Here is a 17,149-nt window from a genome sequence, read left to right as displayed (position 1 = left end):
ATACCTAGTGACTTGCTAGGCTTAAGATTTCTTCAGCTCCCATAATGACTGCCTCTGCTGTATGTAGCTGACTGGTATGTATTTACTCAATAAACTTATTTTCTGTAAACGTAGTCTAGGCCATTGCCCGTTACTCCTGCTCAGATTAAGGGATTTGTTGTTGGAGAGGACGGTGGGTGACATCTGTTCTGTAATAATAGAGGAAATGTTGTCATTTCATTCCTGGTAACAATTGTACAAAACATTTCTAGAGCTCCTGAGGTGTGAGGAGCTTCATGTGATCATTCACCTAGTGCTGAAAGCTGGAAACTACATGAATGCGGTGAGTTGCCCCAATACTTCACTGTCCCCTCTCTCCTACTCACATTCACTTCAGTAACGGGCTGGCACCAGGGTCCCCATACACTTGTCCCTGTGTGCCCCCCCCCCCCCTTCCCCAAGGACAATGGCTGCTGCCTTTCAGCTTCTTCATTTGCTACCTGCTATACTGCTCTTCTGATCCTGAACTCTGATTGGCTGCCATTTTGCTACATGGCCATTAGTTTGTGGCGTTGTTGTTTATTATTGTTGTTCTTCTCATAGGGTGGATATGCTGGGAGCGCAATGGGATTTCGTATGGGATCCCTCCTGAAACTGGCTGACACTAAAGCAAATAAACCTGGAATGAACCTCATGCATTTTGTGGCCAGGGTAAGAGTGAAAACCTTTACAGAATAAATCTAGTTAGAATTAGTATGAAAATGTATAAAATGAGAGGCTAATCGCTAGAACTGGGGCTGGGACCATGAGCGCTACGGCTGTACACAGATCAGCCACAACAATAAAATCACCTGCCCTAATATTGTATAGGTCCCACTTGTGCTCTGACCTGTCGAGACATGGACTCCACAAGACCTCTAAAGATAATTTGGAACTAGAAAGGGTTCAAAGAAGGGCAACAAAAGTGAGTCATAAAGTTATGAGGAAAGGTCAGCCAGTTTAGACATGTTTACTTTAGAAAAGAGACGTCTAAGAGGGGATATGATTACTATGCACAAATACATTACGGGTCAATACAGAGCACTTTCATGGGAACTATTCACTCCAAGGACTGTACACAGGACACACAGTCACCCCCTAAGGTTAGAGGAGAGGAAGTTTCACAACCAGCAAAGGAAAGGGTTCTTTACAGTAAGGGCAGTCAAGATATGGAATTCATTGCCAGGGAAGGTTGTGATGGCAGATTCAATAGATATGTTTAAGATAGGGTTAGACAAATTTTTAGCGGAAAAGTTTATCCAGGGATACGACTGTTAATTAAAATGAAGGATAGTAGTGGATATAGGGTAAAAATAGGACTGCAATATTGGGTCTGGAGGGATTTTTCCCGATTGAAACAGTTTGGCAGTTGCTTAATCAGGATCAATTTCAATTATAAGTGAAGGATCGCAGGAGATCCAAAATAGGTTGAACGTAATGGGACTGGTGTGTTTTTTTTTTTCTCTTTTATTGGTTTTTTTTTCTTCAACATCAGCTATGTTACTATGTACTATCATAGCCAGCATTAACTTGGACCAGACAGATGGCCTTTGCTCCCCATCCGCATCAATGGGCTTTGGCCACCCATGACCCTGTCGCTGGTTTTTCCTTCCTTGAACCGATTTTGGTAGGTACTAACCACCGCATACCAGGAACACCCCACAAGACCTGTCGTTTTGGAGATGCTCTGACCCAGTCATCTAGCCATCACAATTTGACCCTTGTCAAAGTCTCTCAGATCCTTAAACTTGTCCATTTTTCCTGCTTCCATTACGTCAACTTCAAGATCTGACTGTTCACTTGTTGCCTAATATATCGCACCCCGTGTCAGTTGTCATTGTAACGAGATCATCAATGTTATTCACTTCACTTGTCAATGGTTTTAATGTTGTGGTTAATCTGTGTATATTGGTGGTTGGCGCTCTGGCAATAGATTGGTCACCAGGGCTGGAATTGCTAGTGCTGTGGCCATAGATTTGTGGCGATTTTATGTTTTTTGTTTTTTTTGTTTTGTTTTTCATGCACAGGAAGTTGAGAGGAACAATTGCTCACTTCTGACTTTCCCGGAGAAACTGCCGCACATTAGCCAGGCATCTCGGTGAGGAACTGTTTGTATATTCTGTGTGTGTGTGTGTGTGTGTGTATATGCTGTGTGCTCGCCCGCACTAAACTGCCCTATTCATGTAATCATATCTAGGGACATGGTTGTGAAGCATGATATGCACTGCAACATGGTCATCACAATGTATCATTTCATTTAAATCCTGGTGTTTGAAAATTTGATTTACATAACTGATATTTACTTGATGACTCCGAGTATAGTACATAACAAAAAACAAAAAAAACATTTAGGATGTAAGAGGGCCCTGTAAACCACTTATGGGTAACATCCAACCATATGTCTGCCCTTTTCATTTCTCTCCAGTATTGTGTCCCAGGAAGTGGAGAATGACTTGGAGACCCTCACTCAGAGACTTCAGAGCACCAAGGAAGCCCTTGGGTATCAGCCGGACCTCAAGCATGAGATGGCGCAATTCCTGCAGGTGAGCTAAAATCCCAAAATATCCAAACGAAGGAGCATGGGGGAGTTCCATGACCATCTGAGCTTCAACGTGCTAAATTAACCACACAAATGGAGCCTAAACACCACTGGCAATGGGGATGATTTTCCCTTGGAGAAAGTCCCCAATATAGACAGAAGACCATAAGAACAGGATGCATTATTGTTCAGCCTCTCCATATTACCTTCAATGTGATGGGTACATGGGTCATTGACTGACTATTACGTGACGGAGCTGTACAACGGTCAATGACCATCTCTCAGGTGTATATGGGTCACTGACTGTCTCTCTATCCTCCATCAGGTGGCGGAGGTGGAGCTGTGCGAGGTGCTCTGCTCCTTGCAGGGTATGCGGGACGCAGGTCGTGCCTTGATGGATTATTTCTGTGAGGATGAGTCTACGTTCCGACTAGAAGAAATGTGTCTGGTCTTCACCACTTTCTGTGCCAAGTTCCTGTCCGCTATTCAGGTGAATTGACGTCGTCTTCCAGAATCCTCCATTTATTGGCTCATAGAGCTTTGTTTCCTGTACTGATAGAAAGTCAGCCAGTAACAGCTGGGACTGGGGATACATCCCCCCTTATTAGGGGTTTTCTCATTGCTTAATAGAGCATCTAGACATCAATAGTAGTAGGACCAAGGACCCCCCCTGCTTACGTCTCTTGGTGTACCTCAAGGGTCAGTGTTGGGTCCTGTTTTATGTAATATATTGGTGATACAGGTCTGCAAAGAAGGGTATGCATTTTGCAGATGGTACCACTTTTTCCACTTGATACTTGGTCATAGTCCACTATTTACTGCAACAAGCTCTTCTCCATCTGCATTAATCACAGGAAGGAAGTTATACATTTCAGTTTAAAGGTCACTGGTAAGATATCAGGTCAAATGCTGAAATTGGTGGCCAGCCCCCTGGTGGCACTATATAGTGCCCCCAGGGGCTGGCTGGCAAACTTTAGCCCAGGTAGCGAGACTCTGCTCACCAGCCTATTTGGAACATTTTAAAGGAAATAAATGTAGGTGACTCTGCCCATGGTAGCGCACTATGGGACCGGTCTGAGGTGCAGATGCCCCTCTGCCCAGCCAGCCCCTGAGTGCCACCATATTATGCTATGATTTTAAAGAGAATATTTAATAATTCTCATCAGTTCCTACCCCATGGACACTTACGTCCTTATTTTCTACCACATACAAACTGGTTAACTTTATCAGCCAATTGACCTGCCAGTATGGTTTTGGGTTGTGTTAGGATATCTGAGCACCCAGAGAAAACCCACTCAAACACGGAGAGAACATACAAACTCCACACAGATAGGGTTTTGTTTAGAATGAAACCCTAGCCCCAGAACTATATTATAATGCTGACCACTGTACCACCCAAAATGCTACCACCATGGAATTTCATTACTAATTTACTCCGTATACGGTGTGGTATATATGGGATTAAATGGTAATGGACACAGCAGACCTCATGGTCCTTGATATTAATATCCATACAGAAATTAACAGACTTCACAATTCAGGATTAGGCAGAGGTGAGCAAGTGTTTGCTGACATTTTTAATAGTCGTGGTTTAAATTTTTCTCATGTCATCCATATGAGGGTCTTCTAATTTGGCTGAGGTGAGACCCTAGCTTTCATCAGCGCAGGATAAAAATCCACTGTCCTGACACTTATTGGTATGTGCGGCCAGATATATTAATGCTTTCACTCATGTATTTATAACGTGTGTTCCTACCCAGGTATGACTAATCTGTGATCTATCTCTGTGCAGGAGAACAAAGAACGGGAAAAGGCTGAGCACCGCAAGGAACGTCTGGAGAAACGTCGATCAATAGCCAGTTGTTCCTCACAAGATAAAGACCTTCAGGATGTGGAATTGGAGTTCCTGCTGCTTCGGCTTCCCCGAAGAGTGCGCACAAGCAGAGGCCCACGTCCTCTTCCTCGTAGCCAATCTACTGAGGTTCTTAATTCCTCCCCCCTTAGTGGTGTACCACGCAGATTCTCTGGCTACGAGGAAGAGAACATGCAATCTACTCAAGTTCTTAATTCCTCCCCCCCAAGTGATGTACCGTGCAGATCCTCTGCCGTCACTGCCGAGCCTATCAGAGAGGAGGATGATCCTGGTTCGGACAGTAAGCCAAGTCAAGGGTTGAGGAGACCACGGGAAGATAGCACAGGAAGTGGACATCGGGACACCCCTGGAAAAATGAACAGAAGGCACACACTCGCTTGCCTCCCTTACAAAGGAGAAGTGACAGTGCAGTCAATCCTTATTACCTCCCCAACTGGACATTTTGAAGAATATACATCCCAAGATGTGGACTCCTGTTCTTCACCATGTACCCCCAACACTGGTTCCTTCAGCCAAGTCCTGAAGTCATGGACAACAGATAATTCACAAAAGGACCATTCCTTTCCTACATCGGGCTCCCCAAACTCGTACCGCCTGGGAGGACTTTTTCAAAGGAGAGGAAGTTTAAGTAGCCCAGAACCCCTAACGATCCAAGTGGAGGTTTCCCCACGAGGAGGCAATGAGGCCTCTGCACTTAGCAGCTTCCTCAGACGTTTCGATAGTGCACTTCGCTCACCTAAATAAGGACAAAGGGATTTAACACACAAATTGTGTATCCAGGTCAGAATTAGAGTAACTGTGATCAAAATCGTCCAATCTCCACATGTCCTAAACCAGCACTGTCTCCTTGCAGGAAAGGGGCCAGTGAGTCGGTGCTCTTTTGCAAGGAGGGGAATACTTGTGTGATTATAAAAATGATCTTTCTATATATTATGTTTTAATCTTGTAACAGCCACAAGGGTTCCACAGATATGGACTTGTGGGAGGAGAAATTAATTGTGGCCGAGTGGGTCATGGAAGGTTCATATAGAGTGCTTGAGATCTGTTACCCTGATAATTGCACTTTATGGATTCTGGGACATTATTATAAAAGAGACATAAGCGTAGAGCCAGGATTTTATCTGTTTCACACAATTCTATAGAAGTTCAAACCGGACTGTTCTGCTCCAGTCACCGTGTTCCCATCATGCACTTGACTGAATTTGAGCTGAATGTGTCTAAAAGTTTTTTAATTGCAGAAAAGACGGTTTGTAAGTTGATTTAATAAAGGGGATTTATACTGGAGTGAGTTTCAGCTTTTTGTCCCGCTTGTATTGTAACAATGATCAGCCATGCGACACTACCAAATATCGACAATACATAGTGACTCAGGATTATTGGATACACATGCACTGTAATAAACATGTGCTGCTAAATCATTTATTAACTAATAAAATAAGAATGCCCTAGGTCGTGCCCTGGGAGTGCTTTTTTAGGTGTCTCCTGTACCTATCCTTAAGATAATTTACTAAAAATCAGTTTGTTTCTAAAAATTGCTCAGTAACATGGCTGGGGCTTCTATATTGTCCAGGGGTGTAGCCTGGTCCTCCTTAGTATCTGCAAAACGTGGGCTGCTCTACATTTATTACTAAAGATTTACAGCGCCAACAACTCCCACATTGCAAGTGAAATAAACATACAGGGCATAATCACAGTTCCCCCGTAGATGACAAATAAATAAATTGGCCCCCCATCTGGAGGCTGTGCACACCCTACTTACAGGACAAATCGGGCATGATAAAGATCGAGTTCTGTCATGTACTGGACACTCTCTTACCTCCCTGTTGCTATTTCTGCTCCGGTCTGAGGCTGTTCCTGAGGCCCAAGCCTGATCTTACTTTCCATTTCTAGTGGCTAATTGTTTGGATGTTTTTTGTTTTTTTCCATAAACTTATTTATCTTTTTCCAGACGGCATTGTGCCACGTGGTTTGTATCCAAACCTAAATTTTGGAAATGCAGAGAAATTAACACACAAACTATTGCCTTATATTACTGTCCGCATTTCCTTTACAGTGTAAAGTCTGGTGGGCAGGACCCTCCAATATAGTCTTAAACAGCAGTGGCTGAAATGTCTAAATAAAATAAAAGATAAAATGCTATTGGGCATATGGCTTTCAAGCACTATAAAATTTCACTGTGCAGTGGATATAGATGCTGGACACTGCATTGTTATGTCGCTGTGCAGGGGGTATATATGCTGGACACTGCATTGTTATGTCGCTGTGCAGGGGGTATATATGCTGGACACTGCATTGCTATGTCACTGTGCAGGGGGTATATATGCTGGACACTGCATTGTTAGGTCACTGTGCAGGGGGTATATATGCTGGACACTGCATTGTTATGTCACACTCCAGGGGGTATATATGCTGGACACTGCATTGCTATGTCACTGTGCAGGGAGTATATATGTTGGACACTGCATTGTTAGGTCACTGTGCAGGGGGTATATATGCTGGACACTGCATTGCTATACCACTGCAGGGGATATATATGCTGGACACTGCATTGTTATGTCACTGTGCAGGGGATATATATGCTGGGCACTGCATTGTTAGGTCACTAGGCAGGGGGTATATATGCTGGACACTGCATTGCTATGTCACTGTGCAGGGGGTATGTATGATGGGCACTGCATTTCTATGTCACTGTGCAGGGGGTATATATGCTGGACACTGCATTGTTAGGTCACTGTGCAGGCGAATATGTATGCTGGGCACAGCATTATGTCACTGTGCAAGGACTAGTATTCTGGATATTGCATTATATTATTCAGCTGAGCAGGATTATGTGTGTGCTGGACATTCTGGATTTGTGTTTATTTTGGGGGGTATTCTGCTTTTATTCCACTTTTTAGCGTTTCCTTCACAAGCATGTAATCTGTATTTTTATTTTTTAAAGTAAATATACAATAAAAACAGAAAAATGCCATAGTTTGGGCTTTGTCTTGTTGTATTATTTGACAGGAGTGTATGGGGCCCTGTGTCTTGTCAAGTAACCGTTAGGGTTGAGCCTGAAACAGAGGTAGTAAACTGTTCTTGAGCATTAGCGCTTGAAATCTTAACATCCAGCAATATGTTCTGGAACTACAAGTCCCAACATGTTCTACCAGCCAGATTCTGCAACAGTTGGGGAGCCATAGTGACATGAGAGCTTAAAAGCACCTTGGCCAAGACAACAAATACATCTCGGCTATTAGTAACTCTGTCATGGCCTGAAATTGGGTTATTTACTGCAATGTTGATCTAAAACCAATATTTATGCCTGGTATAGAGTCCACTCTGCCCCCCTCCGTCTGTTACCTGTAAACTGCAAGCCTTCAACTCAGTAACGTCCCTTTTTAAATGCCTCCCCAGCTGCTTGGCTTGAGTGCTCTTCCCGGCCCTGTCTGTGCCATACACTAAAATTAAATCCTGAGGAAGACCTGCCGTTTTCTGATTACACAACCCGATAACAGGACCAGGAACTTCACCACGCTAGTTATAATATTGGGCTGATCGGCCACTTACACAGGCTTCATCAGCTTCAGATTTTGTTTTGCAGGAGCAGTGGGCACACAGGCATATGCCACCGCTCCATGCAGCTTTCTCTTATCCGCTTGGTTATTATGGGCGCTACTGAGCGGCTGAGTGTGTAGTTTTAAATGCGGTTATGTATCACATGCAGGGGGCTCAGCTCCGAGGGAGCTGCCTGAGTGGCTACTTTAGTGCCAGCAGCTATTATGGTCACTGTGTAATAGGTGTAGTTCCCTGCTACTGTGAAGGCTGTTAGCTGCCTGTGTCTTGGTCTGACATTGCATGGTTACTGACCACTCTCTGGATTGCCTTCTGCCCCGACCTTTTGCTTGACTTGGACCACTCTCTGGGTTTCCTCTAGCCCAGACTTTGGTTTGGACACTGGTCTCTGTGAGCTCCTGCATTTCTCTTGTTATATGGTCCTCTTAACAAGTTTGATTAGTGTCTCCAATATTTCTGGTGCCAATGCCTAACTCAGAATAAGCCTTTACTACTGCTGCATGTACAAGACCTGGAGGCACGTCCTTCTCTAAGGGAAAGGGGGCTGCTATAAGCAAAGATCATGACAAGCCTGGTTCTAGAGTTTTACTCTGGGAATTCAGCACCTGTCATCACATTATCACAGGCCATACTCATGGAGACAAATCCTAGATGGGTATTGGCCAATCAATTTCAGGTTCTTACTCACGCAGAGGCAACAAGAGTATCACAGGTTGCTGTGTAGTTGAGCCTAAGGTGAATTTGCTAGATTGATTTATGACCACCAGACAAACATGAAAGAGCAGTAAACTGTACTTCAAATTAAGACCTTGTTATTTCGGGTCAGAACAGTAGAGAATTGGTATAATTATCTCACTATTTGAAGATCTTCAACTTGGGCATTTCTTCTTGAACTTCGTAACCCAGCGCTCACATCTGTGGGACGTCGTTTCAAAGCATTAGGTCTCCTTATTGACGACCCATACCAGGTCACTATGGCTGAGTTTAAGCTCTGCTCTCTTTGACAGAGCCACTGACCTGTGCTCAATTTTGTCATTGGGCCACAGACTGTGATTGGAATGATTTGGCATTGTGCAAATTTAGGGTAGGACTGTCTGATTAAAAGATTTCTTAATCCAGTACCCAGCGCCAGAGATCTTTATGCAGATAGCCATCCAGATTAATCAGTGTATAAAAGAAAGATGATAGGACCGGGAATTCTATGCATTTGTCCCTTTTCTGCTATGCCTTCTGGGGTATCCTCATTTTTCAGTGTTTATTGATACTACCCTTGTTCACTCGCTTGTTATCTCTCGCCTTGACTACTGTAACCTCTTTTTCTCTGGCGTACCGGATTCTCGCCTTGACCCTCTTAAGTCTATCCTCAATGCTGCTGCCCGCCTCATTTTTCTCTCCCGCCGCTCTGTCTCTGCAGTCTTCCTCCAACAGTCACTACATTGGCTCCCCATACCCTACAGAATTAAATTTAAACTCCTCACCCTCATCTTTAAAGCTCTTAATAAATCTTCCCCTCCCTACATCTCCAATCTCATCTCTACCTACACTCCTACCTGCCCCCTCCGCTCTGCCTGTGACCGCCGCCTCACTACTTCACTGATCCCCTCTTCTCACTCTCGTCTTCAGGACTTTGCCCGGGCTGCTCCCCTGCTGTGGAACGATCTTCCACGTTCCATCAGGTTAGCATCTACTCTCAAACTGGACACAAAAAAGAGGAGCGCAAAGCACCAAGTACTTTGATTGATTATTTATTACAATTAAAAACAATGTAAAAATGGATTAAGCATATAGCCGGAGGCTAGATAAATCAGACAACTGTACAGAAACAAGCTTGTCCTAGTAGTACAAACAAGTTGTTGGCCAAAATAATTAACATATGGTACCATATGAGGAAAAATATATATACACTACTAATGAGATCCAATCCGAGGACTGCTGAATAAGATAAAATTACCCCTTTGGAGTTGAATTAAAAAATAATAATAATGTGGATTACTTGTGTTACTAGTCCGGAAAAGAATCCACCATTTAGATACAAGCTTTTCTTTATATCAATCCATTTAGCGATTTATAATAATCATTTCCTATGCGGGCTCAATTTGGAACCCAAACATTTGCCTAAAATATACAGCAATAAAAGGATCCACCGCAAGGTGCAATTCTAGCACCAGAAAAAAGATTGATTATTTCAGATGTTCTTAATACTTTTGTATTTTCAACATTAGCTTGTCAGGTTTGAAATTGGCATAGTCCTTATTCATATAAATGTGCCAGAATAATAGTAAATATTTATAGGCACCAAAAAAGGAACACATATGTTTACTTAGCTCTCCTTTGTAGATTCATAAGTCCCGAACTTCCGATGTTAGTAATCACTCCAATAGATGTTAGAGGCAGTCAACGAAAGAAAATCTCAGCAAGTGTCACAAAATAACTTGCTGTAAATAGCTGGCCAGCACTTGATAAAAAATCAGCATATAGTTATCCTAACGCGTTTCCCGGCGAACCGCCGCTTCATCAGAGGTAAGTGTAATGGCATGATCCGGCCAAACTTATTTAAATATCTCAAAAAGGTCATATGGAATCGATCACATGATCAGCATCTATCAATCAGGGGTCAGTATAATGGCAAGATCCGGCCAAACTGATTTGAATATCTCAAAAAGGTCACATGGGATCAATCACATGATCGGCATCTGTCCGGAAATGTCCAGCCGAAAAAGCAGTCACTTACGGAAGTGTCCGGACTATATACTTTAAGTCACATGATCGTCAGTGATCCTCCGGAGCCGACCCACAAGTTGTCATTCAGCGCTAGAAGCTGTAGTCTCTTGGAATCCGGATAATAGAGTCAGGAATGACCAGAGTAAGGTAAAATGCTTATCCATATATATAAAAAATAATAATTATATAGATTAGGTGACAGATCTTCACTATGTTAAAACAACCAATAAACTATAAAATTTCTATTTATACATATAAATCGGATTCTTATTCCTGAAACAAAAATATACATATATAAACTCCTAACACGATCCACAGATATAACTAATTAAAATCCTAAACAAATATTCTGTACAACCATATAATGGTCTTAATGTTATTCACTATACTTCAAAGAGGTCAAATTGTAAATATACTTATCCCTTATGGGATGGATAATAACCTCATCATAAGCAAAAATCAACTTCCCTCTGTCCTCAATAGGACTAACCGATATATAGAAGCATGTTAAATCAACTATATAGATAGAAAGACACACATGAGGTATATATGAACACTCAGAAAGCGAAACAGAGTAAATATAACAGTTATGCGGGTGAAATTAGACGGATTATTACTAAAAATTCTGCCCTATTAGAACTGGATGACTGTGTGGGTCATTTTATTGATAAGGGGAGAAATACCATCTTTAGAAAATCCAAGAATCTTAAAAATAAATTATCTCCAAGCTTCTTCAAAAACAATTTAGAAGCTAAACCGTATATATCTAATCCATCCTTGGGAAGCTGGTTAACATCTAGACCCAATGGCTTTTATAAGTGTGGAAAAAACAAATGCATTACCTGCCTGTTTGCTGATCACAAGTGTAAGAATTTTGTTTCTTTTTCAACAAGTGAAAGCTTTACCATCGAGAGTCTTGGATTGCCGTTCTGTCTATGTGATTTATGTTGTAAATTGCAAATGTGGTATTCAGTACGTTGGACGTACTATTCGCACACTTAATGTGCGCTTTTTGGAACATCGACGTAACATTTTAAAAGATATTAAATCCCACAGTTTATCGTTACATATTAATGAATGCCAAAAAGGTAAATTAGAGGGTCTGAAAGTTCGAGCAATCGAACAGATTGATTCAACTATTAGAGGAGGTGATCGTTATAATAAGCTTTGCAAACGTGAAGCCTTTTGGATCTTCAGACTAAAAACTCTGTTACCATTTGGACTTAACGATAGTATTGAACTTAACAATATATGTTAGTCTAGAGGCTGTGTTTACTCTGTTTAGCTTTCTGAGTGTTCATATATACCTCATGTGTGTCTATATAGGTGATTTAACATGCTTCTATATATCGGTTAGTCCTATTGAGGACAGAGGGAAGTTGATTTTTGCTTATGATGAGGTTATTATCCATCCCATAAGGGATAAGTATATTTACAATTTGACCTCTTTGAAGTATAGTGAATAACATTAAGACCATTATATGGTTGTACAGAATATTTGTTTAGGATTTTAATTAGTTATATCTGTGGATCGTGTTAGGAGTTTATATATGTATATTTTTGTTTCAGGAATAAGAATCCGATTTATATGTATAAATAGAAATTTTATAGTTTATTGGTTGTTTTAACATAGTGAAGATCTGTCACCTAATCGATATAATTATTATTTTTTATATATATGGATAAGCATTTTACCTTACTCTGGTCATTCCTGACTCTATTATCCGGATTCCAAGAGACTACAGCTTCTAGCGCTAAATGACAACTTGTGGGTCGGCTCCGGAGGATCACTGACGATCATGTGATTTAAAGTATATAGTCCGGACACTTCCGTAAGTGACTGCTTTTTCGGCTGGACATTTCCGGACAGATGCCGATCATGTGATTGATCCCATGTGACCTTTTTGAGATATTCAAATCAGTTTGGCCGGATCTTGCCATTATACTGACCCCTGATTGATAGATGCTGATCATGTGATCGATTCCATATGACCTTTTTGAGATATTTAAATAAGTTTGGCCGGATCATGCCATTACACTTACCTCTGATGAAGCGGCGGTTCGCCGGGAAACGCGTTAGGATAACTATATGCTGATTTTTTATCAAGTGCTGGCCAGCTATTTACAGCAAGTTATTTTGTGACACTTGCTGAGATTTTCTTTCGTTGACTGCCTCTAACATCTATTGGAGTGATTACTAACATCGGAAGTTCGGGACTTATGAATCTACAAAGGAGAGCTAAGTAAACATATGTGTTCCTTTTTTGGTGCCTATAAATATTTACTATTATTCTGGCACATTAATATGAATAAGGACTATGCCAATTTCAAACCTGACAAGCTAATGTTGAAAATACAAAAGTATTAAGAACGTCTGAAATAATCAATCTTTTTTCTGGTGCTAGAATTGCACCTTGCGGTGGATCCTTTTATTGCTGTATATTTCAGGCAAATGTTTGGGTTCCAAATTGAGCCCGCAAAGGAAATGATTATTATAAATCGCTAAATGGATTGATATAAAGAAAAGCTTGTATCTAAATGGTGGCTCCTTTTCCGGACTAGTAACACAAGTAATCCACATTATTATTATTTTTTAATTCAACTCCAAAGGGGTAATTTTATCTTATTCAGCAGTCCTCGGATTGGATCTCATTAGTAGTGTATATATATTTTTCCTCATATGGTACCATATGTTAATTATTTTTGGCCAACAAGTGCCAAAAATAAGGACAAGCTCGTTTCTGTACAGTTGTCTGATTTATCTAGCCTCCGGCTATATGCTTAATCCATTTTTACATTGATTATTTATTACAATTAAAAACAAAGTACTTGGTGCTTTGCGCTCCTCTTTTTTGTGTCCAGTTTTCTATGTATTGACAGAGCCAGAATCTGTCCTAGAAGAGCAGCAGCCTAAGTACAATTAAAGGTGATTGCAGCGCCCTACAGTTGCTTTTTTGGTTATCTACTCTCAAAGGCTTCAAGCGTGCCCTTAAGACTCATTTCTTTATTCAAGTCTATCAGTCCTCCTCCTAACTTTCTTGTCCTGGCTCTCTTCCCCCCCCCCCCCAGTTAGTACCACCCTCTTTGTGTCTCCCCCTTTACTTTAGGATTTAAGCTCTCAGGAGCAGGGCCCTCTTTCCTTGTGTGCTCCTTCTACTATTCCATCACCCTCTGTACCTCTTGGCCTGCTTCGCTAGCCCTGTTTTCTTAAGCTTTGGCCTTCTTCTTGCTGATTTCTACCATCCCTTTCACTACCTGTCCTAGAAATAATCTGATTTGCTTTACCCTGTCACCTGTGTTTGTGTATATTTTTGTATCCTGTTGTGTCTTGGTTCTTTTCTGTATATGTAATGTACGGAGCTGCGGACCCCTTGTGGCACCTTATAAGTCTACGATAATAATAATACCCAAAGTCTTTCCTTGTAGACGGCTGTTGTACCCGAGATTGAACACTGCTCTCTGTGGTTGAAGCAAGTATGGAAGAAGGTGCCGCCAGGGTCCTTACTAATTCAGCCCTTGTCTAAAGGTTGCCCAAAGCCCTTACCAGGTGTCTCATACACCAAAGCTGCTTTGTATGCACGCAGGGACCCAAGTTGCAGTACCAATATTTTGCCAAAATGGTGTGTTATCAAGCTGTGCAGGAGAGGGGTTTTTTTTTTATTAGTTTGTCTTGCTTAATCTTTTTTCTTTTAATAAGATCATGGTCTTTTTTCCTAGGTCATACCCCAGACTGATTTATTATCAGAGTAAATCTAAGGCACAGAGCAGAGAATTATGAAGTACAGATACAACCAGGGGCACACTAGGTCAAGGAAAAACTTGAAAGAAGGCTGCTAACATCTTTATGGAAGCTATCTGGAAGTTCTGCTTATATATCCATTTATATAAGTGGAACAAAAAAAAAAAAAAAAATCAAAACACACAATGTTAATAATCAGAACTCACAGGAAGAACTTTTTGAGAAACATAAATGCTTTGTATGTTGCTGAAAAATTGTCCACTTTGGGTTGCCCTGCTCACAAGAGGTCATAGTTTTAGATCCATCCCACTCTCAAGAGTAGATCTTCAGAGGATCAAACTATTCTATACAATGTGTTCTGACGTTTGTATCTCCATTACTATAGAGACAATCTGTTTAGTGACCGCTCTACACCATACAATAAAATCGGCATGTGTAAAATGCAATGTGAGTTTGTATCAGTAGAACACTTGCTATAACTGATTATTAGACATGTAAACAAAAATATATTACATTTGTTTCATGTTCTCTTTTGTAGTTTTTATTATGTGGACGTTGTTTTTACTCAAATGCCATTAAATGGCCTTGACTGGTTGAGGTTTGGTAATTGTAATGACATCATATGACCTTGTTTTCCTGCATCTGATGAATTCAACATTAATCACAAGCTCCTTTTGAGCTGCCTTCCAGGTTGATGAGAACCCGTTTGGTGCCTTCAGTGTGAACGCTCTCTGGTCCCAGTTCTTGGAGATTGATGGAGTGGCAGCCTTATACCACCAGGCCTCCACCAGCATTCCCCACCACTAGAATACCAAGTGAGTCCCGGGTGGTGAGCACCACGCGGAAGTTGCTAGATGAAAGTATACCCAACACTCCAGTGTTCTGGCTATTAAATAAAGTGGATATGCCTCTATCATGCTTCAAAAAATCTTTTACAATTTATAATCTCGGCTGCTAAGGCAGTAATTCCAGTGAAATGGAGATCAACTACGAGACTGGTCTAATAGATTGGAACATTATAGGACCATGGAGGAGATGCACCTTTCAGCCACGGATTCTTTCAAAATGTATTATGCCATTTGGGGTTCATGGTTAAACCTTTTAGACCCTCCAGAATCCCCGTTCTCAGATAAAACTAATTAATTGGATTGGTTACTATTCAGCATCCGAATATTGGCTTGATATGGAGGGCTATATGGGTTTGTCTTAGGTATTGTAGACATACAAATTGTTGGGTTAGTGGAGCACTAAACTGAGGTCTTGAGCGACGATTTTTGCTTAGTTTACCCCCCCCCCCCTCTCTCTCTCTAATGTGGTCACCTCTCCCCTATTTCCATTTGTCTTTGTGTTATATGTTGTGAGCAGCTATATGTATGTTTTGGCATATTCTTTTTCTAGGTTTCTACTTTCTAAGCATATTGTGGCCTGGTGCCATGATGTCATTCTGTTATTGCCAATAGCTGATCATTCAATGTTGTTCAATCTGCATTTATAACCCAATAAAAACTTATTTCAAAAAAGAAAACCAAGTGAGGGGGAGCGCTGCCACTGCCCCAAGACTGTGAACGACAGCGCACCTTCGTATCCCCCTGGCGAATGATTTTTACATATTCTTACTTTATACTGTATATATTCAAAGAAGTTACTAAAACTTGGGGGGGGGGGGGGGGGGGAGATCCCAGTCACAGTAGAAGAATGCTTAATTTATCAGATGCTGTAAAATAAATCTATCTAATTCTGCAGCCAGGACAGGCTCCCTTATACCTCTACACTAGGAGTACAGCAGACTGGGTAATGAAAACAAGCAATGAACTGTTTGTGCTGCCCTCCGAGGAAAAAATGGCCATACTGTCAGGAATATATGTTGTGGCTACATAAGGAAAAATCACTCTCTGGGAACAAGATAAATAACATATTTAAAGTTATTGCAGGATTTTTTTTTAGGACAATGCACCCTTTTTCCCATAAAATTGTAGAAATTAAACCTCACTTAGGTATCCAAATATGTATTTCTGTGGTCTGCAGTGGAAAAAAACACCCATAAAAAGCAGAAACAACTACTTAGTCATAGTTTATCCTCTACAGCCGTCTTTAAAGGGATCGGACAAAATTATTAATCCCCTTTAGAAGTTGATAGAAACAATTATAATTGAAGCCAGTGATTTCCTTTCACTTTGGTACAGAATTGACCTGTGGTGAGTAGCAGGTGCTTGCAATATAAAAATCGCTCACTAAACGAGCTGGAATAGAGAAAGGGACTAATACTACAGTTTTTATATCACTGTGGGTACTGCAATGAGCATGGAGAAAAGAAAGCCAGAACATTGTCTGAGGAAGTCAGACAGAAAATTTTATCCAAGCATGAACTATCTCAAGGATACAAATCAATCTCCAGAGACCTGTTTCTACCGTCTGTCATGTTTTTAAGAAGTTTAGGACTCATGGCGCTGTAGCTAACCTCCCTTGAAAAAGAAAACGAGATTGATGATTGCAGCTTAGTGTTTTTTGTATGGTGGAGAAAGCTCCTCGATCAACTGCCAGATTCAAGTTGATATTTAAGATCAGACAGTATTAATTCCCACCACCCCTCGCTAGCTGAATGAAAGGACTTTATATGGCAGGATGGCACCACTGCTGAGGAAGATATAAGAAAGCAACACTGGAGTTTGTCAAAAACCTACCTGAACAAACCAAATTCCTTCTG

At 41.2% G+C, this 17,149-nt stretch overlaps 1 protein-coding gene across 4 annotated transcripts in view; it reads left to right on the top strand.

The window, feature by feature from the left end:
- The window catches only part of LOC142140684 (FH2 domain-containing protein 1-like), a 62,336-nt gene extending 54,930 nt beyond the window's left edge, over positions 1-7,406 (top strand). For all 4 annotated transcript variants that reach the window (XM_075198462.1, XM_075198464.1, XM_075198463.1 and 1 more), the window contains 6 exons: positions 252-322; positions 583-690; positions 2,046-2,116; positions 2,444-2,561; positions 2,883-3,047; positions 4,350-7,406. In XM_075198462.1, coding sequence (XP_075054563.1) covers positions 252-322; positions 583-690; positions 2,046-2,116; positions 2,444-2,561; positions 2,883-3,047; positions 4,350-5,174 — 1,358 coding nt within the window. In that variant the 3' untranslated portion in view covers positions 5,175-7,406. The remainder of the gene's footprint in view (positions 1-251; positions 323-582; positions 691-2,045; positions 2,117-2,443; positions 2,562-2,882; positions 3,048-4,349) is intronic.
- Positions 7,407-17,149: the final 9,743 nt, after the last annotated feature.

This window comes from Mixophyes fleayi, chromosome 2, assembly GCF_038048845.1.
Source record: "Mixophyes fleayi isolate aMixFle1 chromosome 2, aMixFle1.hap1, whole genome shotgun sequence".
NCBI classification, from domain to species: domain Eukaryota; kingdom Metazoa; phylum Chordata; class Amphibia; order Anura; family Limnodynastidae; genus Mixophyes; species Mixophyes fleayi.
This window is presented reverse-complemented; position numbering and strand designations above follow the sequence as displayed.